The 9,756-nt window shown below is 47.2% G+C and overlaps 3 protein-coding genes across 3 annotated transcripts; 2 read left to right on the forward strand and 1 right to left on the reverse strand.

Annotated features, from left to right (window-relative positions):
- Positions 1 to 318: 318 nt before the first annotated feature.
- LACBIDRAFT_153173 (uncharacterized protein) lies at positions 319 to 1,768 on the forward strand (the record flags this gene model as incomplete). Its single annotated transcript, XM_001878042.1, has 11 exons — positions 319 to 369; positions 432 to 513; positions 567 to 583; positions 644 to 684; positions 748 to 876; positions 971 to 1,058; positions 1,117 to 1,172; positions 1,226 to 1,304; positions 1,370 to 1,389; positions 1,441 to 1,688; positions 1,746 to 1,768. Coding segments are annotated over 11 exons (834 nt in total), but the record flags the coding sequence as incomplete, so codon positions are not given.
- An 853-nt stretch (positions 1,769 to 2,621) lies between these two features.
- LACBIDRAFT_315547 (uncharacterized protein) lies at positions 2,622 to 6,214 on the forward strand (the record flags this gene model as incomplete). Its single annotated transcript, XM_001878043.1, has 9 exons — positions 2,622 to 3,264; positions 3,339 to 3,724; positions 3,780 to 3,950; positions 4,003 to 4,291; positions 4,347 to 4,648; positions 4,704 to 4,875; positions 4,926 to 5,447; positions 5,501 to 6,061; positions 6,120 to 6,214. The coding sequence occupies 9 exons, from the start codon at positions 2,622 to 2,624 to the stop codon at positions 6,212 to 6,214; spliced, it is 3,141 nt and encodes a 1,046-aa protein (XP_001878078.1).
- A 1,846-nt stretch (positions 6,215 to 8,060) lies between these two features.
- Positions 8,061 to 8,263, reverse strand: LACBIDRAFT_315548 (uncharacterized protein; the record flags this gene model as incomplete). The annotated part of the gene is made up of 1 exon (XM_001878388.1): positions 8,061 to 8,263. One exon carries the CDS (start codon positions 8,261 to 8,263, stop codon positions 8,099 to 8,101), a length of 165 nt encoding a protein of 54 aa, XP_001878423.1. The 3' UTR covers positions 8,061 to 8,098.
- Between the last annotated feature and the right edge of the window lie 1,493 nt (positions 8,264 to 9,756).

Raw genomic sequence — 9,756 nt, forward strand, 5'->3', positions numbered from 1 at the left:
TTGCTATGCGTCCACTAGGTGGCTCGGACCGACCGCTGATTTCCCTTGATCTGTGATTAGCTTCTCCAACTATTTTACTCAAGTACCGCGACCATACAGCGGCCATTGTGCTTTCTCATAAAGTTTCCTTTCCTCGTTTCTTTCCCCTCGTCGGCTTTCCTTTGGGAACAGCAACCCACTCTCTTTCATATTTTAACATTCTTTCGGGTTCAAGAACAAATCAAGGCTAGTTCCACAAAATTCGCGGAAATGTACGCTGGAATATCAACTTTGAAGATACTACTCGGCGCTGGTGCCTCACTATGGCTCAACGTCCCAAGCGTGAACGCACATTTGGTGGCATGGCATAAGGGAATGTACTGTCTTGATGTGAGTCTTGCCAAAAGTTTTCTTTTGTCTGTAAAATTGATTCAAACCCCGTTAATGCTTAGGGTGTTCAAGCCGGCGTTGTCGACTTCAACTCGGCTGCCGCTGTTACTCCTCTTTATCAACTCACCAAGAGTGACTGGTGGTGTGAGTCTCTCTCTCTCTTTGATTTTCACCCACTCATTTTCTTCCCTTTCAAGTCCACCATATCAACGGCGTGCGAACTCCTTCAGGTCGTATACACTTTTTGATCTGATTCTTACCCCTCAATATACAGTGCGACAATTTCCCCCCAGCGGATGGGGATTACATCGACCTGTACGTTTTTTGCCGCTTACTTCTCATTACGACTATTCTCAGCAACATTTCCCCTGTATCCAGCCCAGCTGGTGGTTCGTTTCCCGTCGAAATCGCCTCCAACCGCGCCAAAACATCACTTTCCTACAACGGAAGTGAAACCTCTGATTGGCCCGACGGCAACACCTATCCCGAAGACTATGTAAGTAATATGTTGTTCCTTTTGTAATACTGACCTGTATGATGCTTAGAACGTCCCAACGTGCATTACTTCGCCGAACAGTATGTCCCTTTCCACTTATCGCAGCGGTCAATACATATGCTTATTTTGTCTTATAGTGCACACGCAAAACCAATCAATGGCAGCTGGCACCGTGTTCGCCATTTCATACACTGTACGTGATATTATCCGCCTCATATTCCCATCACCTAAACCGTTTCCGTTTCAATTAGTCCGACATCCACCAAGTAACCGCTGAAAATTTGGTCGTCTTTTCTGTGCGATACAAGTATGTATTTACATCTTTTTCTCTGCGGTGGTTCTCAATGAATCTCTCGGCAGCACTCCATGGAAGCGCATTACATCGTATGACGTACCTGATGCTATGCCCGCCTGTCCGGCTGGTGGATGTATTTGTGCTGTCAGTATCTTCGCCCGACTTACACTAATTGAAAGACCGCTCATATTCTTTCGATTATTTTATAGTGGGGTTGGGTTCCGAATGGGTAAGCTTCCATCCCCTTTCCCTCCAATCCTTGATTAGCCCCTTCTTACAGCTGCGGCCAACCAAACATCTATCACATGCCCTACAAATGTCGTGTGACTGGCGCCACCTCCACCACCCCACTTGCAGCCGCAAAGCCACCTGTATGGTGCGAAGGCAACCAGACTGCGTGCACAGAAGGCGCGAAACAGATGGTCTATTGGAACCAAAACGATGGTAATAATATTGAAGTTGATGGTTATGATTTGGAGGGTAGCCATAAGAGTCCCACGTACAATATGAAGCTTGGGTTTCAGGATGGTGAGTCAGGTCGCTCGAACCGAGAACATCATAGTTAATGAACGTGTTGGCGTGTAGGAGCGCAGAACGACATTTTTGTTGGGGCAGCATCGTCCCCCGCTTCAACTGCGCCTCAAACCACTCCAAGCAACTCTGGCAGTGGAAAGGTTCTAATCTCTGGAAAGGACTCCGGCTCCATTCCTGGCAAAGTTACCCCTTCTTCCAATCCCCTACCATCTGGTGGTAATTTTACTACCCATGGCAACTACACGCCTACTGGCTCTCCTCCTTCCTCCCGCTCCTCGTCCTCTAGCCTCGCATCCCCCTCGACGACGACAGCTGGTAGACCCAATAAGGCGCCCTCGTGTAGCAAGAAGAGAAAACCACGCCCAAATCATTATCAACATCGCCAAAATCGTCGTAAGGCGGATGGGGGTCGGGACTGGTAGTCATCTCCCCATTTGTTTGCCCCAACCAATACGCAAATTTCCCCATGCAGCAAACCAGCCTTGAAGGTTGGTTTGACCATGACTGCGTCCCCTTTCTGCCGTTGGGTGCGATGCGGAAGGAACTTGATGTTCCCATCGATTTTTGAAGCTCCTCTCTTTCGTGTCGTTGATCGCCGTCTTGTTTTCATTCGTGTTCGTTTCGGTCAAGTTTATTCCCCGTCATGACACCCATCTCCCTAGATACATAGACCCCTTTTCATTCTGCCTTGACTAGAAACTAAACTTGTACTCATACATTTGCTTTCGGTTTGCTTTCGGTTGTTGCTGTGCACCCTTGTCATTGTTTAAATTGAAGTCATACAGACTCATACAGAATCACATTGGATTGATAGAAAAAAGGAGACCCTGTTACATAACGACTGCACATCAGCTACTTAGGCGCCGGGCATGTAAGTATCTTATTAAAACCGTCCTCCCCCCATTCCATGCCGCTGATTTGGTCGGTATGGAAGATCCAAGTCGTATGCTACGCCGTGCGGGCAATCTCCTCACGAGCAACGGCCAACCAGTAAAAGAGCTCGATGTCGACTCCGACGTGCCCAGGCTTCCGGGATCACCGCCACCCCGAAGTCACAAACTAGGACTAGGCGCCTCCATTAAACGACGGCTGCAGGAGGTTGTTGGGGGATCTACCGCGCGGTCACGATCTGTTGGCGGTCTTGGGCGTTCACCACGAACGCCGGCGCCTTCGACCGATACTGGGAACGGAGAGGTTGGCAGAAGTCATGCGCGCTCATTTTCCGATATACCCACTGCCCAGGCGCCCATTTTTGACCGTCCGACACCTAGTACTGCCCAGGCTCCCGCCCTTTCCAATAAGCGCCATTCTGTGGGCGCGCAACCGTCAAGTGTCCCAGAGGTGTCTAACTTGAGTGGGGAGCAGGAAGTTACGTCTCCCGTGTCAGAGCAGCAGCCTACCGCGTCCTCGTCCGCTTCTCAGCTGGAAGATGTGTTGGTTCCGCAGTTGTTGCAGCAGGGCACACCCATGACCAAGGTGTCCGCGAAGAAGCACAAAAAGTTTGTGTTTCGCTTAGACGCGGATTTGGGGCAGATCGTGTGGGAGTCTGTGTCGAAGCAGCAGAAGATTAGTGAGTTGGCTTTTGTTTTTATTCCATTCTTATAGGACGCGGTTTGGTACTTATCGACCTATCTTTACTTCTAGTACCGATTGAGAATATCAAGGAAATTCGGACGGGGTCGGACGCGCGGTATTATAGGCAGCAATTCCAGCTCGCACAGGAATATGAAGATCGGTGGCTTACGATTGTCTATATCCTTGATGGCGCGTATAAGACGCTACATCTCATCGTGGCAACCAAGGACGTGTTCCAGATATGGAATAAGACTTTGCGCGAGTTACATGCAATTCGGCAGGAGCTCATGCGCGGAATTGGGAATATTGAAGTGAGGGAAGCTTTGTGGGAGAGACAGCATTGGAAGGGGGCGGGCGAGGAGAGGGATCAGAAGCTGACGTTTGAAGAGGTTGTTAGGCTTTGTAGGAGGCTGAACATCCATTCGAACCAGGAAGATCTGTTTAGACTTTTCACTGTGAGTGTCAAGTTCTTTCCCAGTTACATCGGATAATGATGTCCTTGTTGGTTAGCGGGCAGACACGCAGCAACGCGGATTTCTGGACTTTGATGATTTCCGGAGGTTTGTCAAGCTGCTCAAGGGAAGACCGGAAATTGATCGGTTGTATAAGAAACTCAAGGTGGATAGTGGGGGTGTTTTTGTTTTCGCAACGTTCGAAAAGTTCATGCGGGACAAGCAGAAGGTGTGCTTGCTCTTTTTAAACCTCTTGAAGGAGGTTGTCTAACAACATGTAGTCCACACTCAGTCAAGACGAGCTCCAGGCCGTCTTTGACAAGTATACCAAGAATACCGACTCAGCAACAACCATGAATGTCGACTCGTTCACCTCCTTCCTCCTATCCCCGGACAACTGCGCTTTTTCGGATCAGCATTCCAAGGTCTTCCATGACATGACGCGCCCTCTATCAGAGTACTTTATCTCCTCATCTCACAACACCTACCTAGTCGGACATCAGCTGATCGGCGATAGCACGATTGAAGGCTACATCCGAGCCCTTTTGCACAGTTGCAGGAGTGTAGAACGTCAGTCTTTTTGTTGGATCGTCAAATATCGTGTTCTGACTGGCCCATATGTTAGTGGACATCTTCGACGGCGACCATGAGCCTATGATCTTCCATGGCAAGACACTCACCACCAAGGTGTCCCTCCGGGAAGTTTGCCAGGTGATCAAGAAATATGGGTTTGTCGCCTCGCCTTATCCAATCATTCTGTCCGCGGAAGTTCACTGCTCGGTGGCCCAGCAAGATATGATTGCTGCGATCATGATCGAGGTGTTTGAGGACACTTTGATTCAGGAACCACTAGAGGAGCTGGCGGAGGGGCGGAGGATTGAGGTGCTTCCGAGCCCCGAACAGTTGAAGGGGAAGATATTATTGAAGGTAGGCATTAATACCACGTCTGGCAATTGGAAACTAAAGTTGATTCTCGCATTAGACGAAGAACCTCTTGCTTCAAGGGCCAGATCCTGTTGTGGGCGGTGATGTCTTTTTCTCTGATGTTTCTGCGTCTTCAACATCAGATTCGGAGGCTTGGGTAGACGCAACGCAGGACCCTTCGGCGGTATTTAATGGACGCAAACGGAGGAGTGAATCGGACAGTGTCAAAGGTTGGATTACTCTTACCAAAATAACTGGCTGTACTGACACCTGACGGCAGATCAGCTCCGCAAAGCTCGAAGTACCGTTTTGAAGCGGGTTCAAAGTGTGGGCAAAGCGTCTTCATCGTCCGCCTCTTCGTCCACCACCCCACGACGAGCACGTTCCCCAGCACCATCATCCCCTCATCTTCCCGCAATCCCCATTTCTCCCGTTCCGATCGAGACTACTTTGAAACCCCCAAACACAATTTCCGCCAGACGCCCATCTGATACATCTGAACTTTCCCGACCGAAACCCAAAATGTCGCCAGCACTTGTGGCATTGCTGGTATACACTGTCGGTGTCAAATGTCGCGGAATTAACAAGAAGGAGGAGTATGCCCCAGTGCATATGTTCTCACTGTCTGAGAACGCGGCGAACAAGATGCTGAAGTTTGGGATGATGGACTTGGTGAAGCACACGCGAACGCATATGGTCAGGATCTACCCCAAGGGCACGAGAGTGAGTTCGACGAACTATGAGCCTCATCGATTCTGGTGTGCTGGTGCCCAGCTTGTTGCGATGAATTGGCAAACGTTTGGTATGCTCCCCTCGGTTTAGCTCTTGATGTGACATATTGATGACTTCGTCAAGATTTGGGATATATGATTAATCACGCCATGTTCCAGCGGAACGGACGATCTGGATTTGTGTTGAAGCCTCTTGCGCTTCGTATAGGATCCAAGGACCTTCTTTCAAAGCGCACACAACACCGCTTCGACGTCACTATTATCTCTGCACAACAGCTACCCAGGCCAAAAAACGCCTCAGGGCACGAGATTATGGACAAGTCTGTTATCGATCCATATGTCCAGGTGACGATACACGTCCCTGACTGGCCTTGGGCGGCTCCCGTTCACGGTAGTGCGCGAAAACCGATTCCTGGGGAACTGGCTTCTCCTTCTCAGATGACAACTGGAGCTGGGGGTTTAGGATCCCCATCTACGCCTCGTCGATCGATATCGTGCAGAACGAATGCTGTGAAGAATAATGGGTTTAACCCGGTGTGGGAGGAGAAGTTGAGGATACCGTTTGAGTGTGTGGGTGATATGATGGATTTGGTTTTTGTGAGGTTTGTGGTTAGACGGCAGGAGGATAAGGATCAGGAGGAGCCTCTTGCGGTGTATTGTGCTCCGCTCGGGAGCTTAGAGCATGGTATGTTTTCTTGATATCATCTATCTATATTGCAGGGAGATCTGATCTGGTTGGTCAGGTTATCGACATCTTCCACTGCATGATTCGCAACTGTCCCAGTACCTGTTTTCGACGCTATTCGTCAAGATCAACGTTACTATGGTAGAAGTATGATGTTTACGATGGACGATTGGCTGGTTTGTGTAATGTGAATCAAATGTGAATGTGTATTTGTTGGAGACAAAATGAACCGGGGCGGGGATTTGAACCCCGAGCTGACGCTATGGTATCGCGTGTCAATGTTAGCCATTACACCATGCCCAATTTGTTCGACACTCCGCGATGTGCAAGTCTGAGGCATGAGAGCAAGCACACCTGAAGCATAACAACAACAACAACAACAACCACCCACCGACCTGTGGTAGGTTCAGTGTTGCGTGTTGGAAATAGAGGATGAACTTCTATGTTTTTACAGTCCTTATATACCTATTTACTATGTATCTACCATGTTCTAGTGTTATCCTGTGTTATCTACATACTCGGGATTACTAAGTTAATAGTCCGATATTACTAATTAATTAAGTGTGAGAATGTACTGGCAAATGCCGGATTGTACTATTCCAACACTCCTCTTCAATTCGGCATTTCCAAAGAGCTTTCAAAATAAATCCTAAAAATAGTTCCTTCATGTCTGTGCTGGTCACGTAGCATCAGCACCAGAATATCTGTAGATCATTCCTTAGATCTGCAGTCTTTTGCCTGATAGGCATTCCAAAATATATTTTCCCCATTTCGGCAGGAGCTCCTCCTCAACTGCTTACTTGCTGATAGCCTGGGAAATTCCATAATTCCTTCAATAACATGCATCACCCAGCGATGCAATTGCAAATTGTGATGTTTCCTTTGTCAGTGAATCATTGATATCTTTTCCATCAGCTGTTTTGATGGCTTTGCAGTGTTGTGAGATATGTCCGGTGCATCCACAGTGATAGGATGTGCGATTATCAATTAATCCTTCACGGCGATCCCAACTTGGGCCTCTGCGCCCACCTGGTCCCTTTCCATCATTATTGATGCCATTACTATATAGGGCAATCTCTGTGCCTGACCCTCCTTTTTGTTGTTCCTCCTCGAGCAATGCACTTTTAACATCAGTTGTTGTTAACTCCTCCTCCTTTGATGCAATAAGTGATGTAGCTATGCTTGAATATTCATTGTCCAAATTGAATATGAGGACATCTGTAATGTCTTGATCTGAGAGTGATACTCTGATGGCATTGAGTTTTCTCGCCAGATCTGTGATGCCATTGACATAAGTGGAAATTGATGTGCTCGTGTCATGCTCAAATCCATAGAATTGCCGTTTAAGGTTAATGCGCATGGATCGACTGTTCTTTTCGTAAATATCCTTGAGTGCTTTTCATGCTTCTGGTCCATTTTTAGCATCGCATATGTATGTGTATTGGCTTGGCTCGACAGTAAGCGCAATCAATGTGAATCCTTCCTCGGCTTTAGTCTCCCATGATTTCTCTGCCTCCTTTGTGGATGGTTTTTCTTCTTCTCCAGAAGTCACCTTCCAACATCCCTTCTGCCAAAGCACTATACTGACTGCAAACTTCCAGTCATGATAATTTTCACTATTAAGCTTTGTGATGGTCGCAATTATCTGATCACTTGACATGATGCTATAAATAGCTGCAAGATAAGATAGGGCAGCAAGTGCACAAGTGCAGTAAAAGTGGTGAGTCTCTTTACTCAGGGCCGGGGCCCATAACCTGTTGGAAATAGAGGATGAACTTCTACTATGTACGAGTTTTTACAGTCCTTATATACCTATTTACTATGTATCTACCATGTTCTAGTGTTATCTACATACTCGGGATTACTAAGTTAATAGTCCGATATTACTAATTAATTAAGTGCAAGAATGTACTGGCAAATGCTGGATTGTACTATTCCAACATTGCATTTTGGTGGAGACTTCAAGCTCAGGCACTTGTCTCTTGTCATTAGTCAATCACTCAGTACCACCCTGAATTTTGGGTGAGGTTTTGGCACTCAAACACAACTTTTTTTTACCCATCTCCACCACATCTTTCTTGCCCCATGACCATGTTTCCTTTCACCTCTAATCTTCCTCCTTTTCAACCTCGTGCTCCCCTTTGCACCTCTAGTAATCGCACCCCAAACTGACTTCTCTTCATCTTCCCTTATTGCTGCCATCTTCCCCCACCCACCTCCAGTGCAGCTTGTACTCGCTTTCACCTCAGCCACCAAAAGTCTTCCTGGATTCACCTCCCAGATTCAGTTCGAGAATGAAAACACATTCATCACACATGCATTCATGCCTGACAAACTCTTCACCCAAATCCATTCAATGTCATCCAATTTACTTAACTTGCATTCATCCATATCCGACCCTGTACCCTCCCTAAAATTTGCACACTTCACTTCCACCTCCCTTACAATGGCCTGGTCAACCCAGGGATATCTTACCTGATGCTGTCTTCTTGTTCTTGACAGTCAAGTGTTTGAACACCTGAATATGGAGACTTTACATAATCCTTCTTAGCATGACCACTCTACCTTTCATCACGCCAACCCAATCTGCTGTAGGCTGTCCTCCCTCAGCTTAGTTACACATTTGCTACCTTCATTCACTGATCTGTTGAGGTATACTTTTTAGTTACCTTAGTCTCTTAGTAGACATAGGCAGGTGTCTTATTGTAACATTTGTAACAAGATCCTGACTGGTGTACTTGGTTTTAGACAAGTACAAACAAGCATGCCCTCTTCTCATTGCCCCATGTGTCAGGATCTTGCTCTTGATGCCACGTGAATCCCTCACTTAGTTAAGGATGAAAATTTTGATTAGCTATGAGCTTTGCCCATGGCATCCATCTGCCACGAATTCACACCAAGCAAGGCCAATAGCAACTTGCAAGACCTACATGGAACAAGAGCGATCTTGCAGTTTTCTGTGTCTCGAAGCTCAATGAAGACATCATAAGCTAGCCATTAGAATGCTAGATCTCAGGCCTTCTTTCTACATACACTGATAAATCTGCTGAGTTTTCTTTCTTCAGATTTCCTCGCTGATACGAATTGATCAGTAGGAGATTGATTCAGTCATTTTGCAAGATTCGTCACATTCTTGGGTGATCCTGGTGTGTCCCATACTTTCTTACTTATTCCTTTCTACTTGCCTTTATGCTTTGATTCTTTGTGTTTTGTGCGTGAACCTGGTTCTCTCTCATGGCCTTCAGGTGTTTGCATGCTTGTGTGTTACCTGTCCATGAGTTCAATGTCTTGTTGTTAGGCAATGGCACGGGTTGGGGTAACCCCGCAGGGTTACGGGTTGGGGTATCACCGGGTCAGGGTATGGGTTAGACATTCCGGGGAGCAATACCCGGGGTACCCGTGCTCCTTATCAGGCAATAGGAGTCTGGTGCGGCGGTTGAAATAATCAATCAACTGTACAGTTTCAAAGCCACAGCATTGCAGCTTAATATCTATACCATCCGAAAAAAAAACACACCCTCATAATCTACCAGAATGGTGAAGTCAAAGGACGACACCCAATCTACGAAGTCAAAGGACGACACCCAATCTACGAAGACCACCAAAAGCCGATCGAGCTCAAAGACCATAGCATCATCGCTTGCAGGCAGGGCAAAATCTGGCTTGGCAACCCTGAAACGTAAGGCTACGGAGGT

Source organism: Laccaria bicolor, genomic scaffold (genome assembly GCF_000143565.1).
Source record: "Laccaria bicolor S238N-H82 LACBIscaffold_6 genomic scaffold, whole genome shotgun sequence".
Classification (NCBI taxonomy): Eukaryota; Fungi; Basidiomycota; class Agaricomycetes; order Agaricales; family Hydnangiaceae; genus Laccaria; species Laccaria bicolor.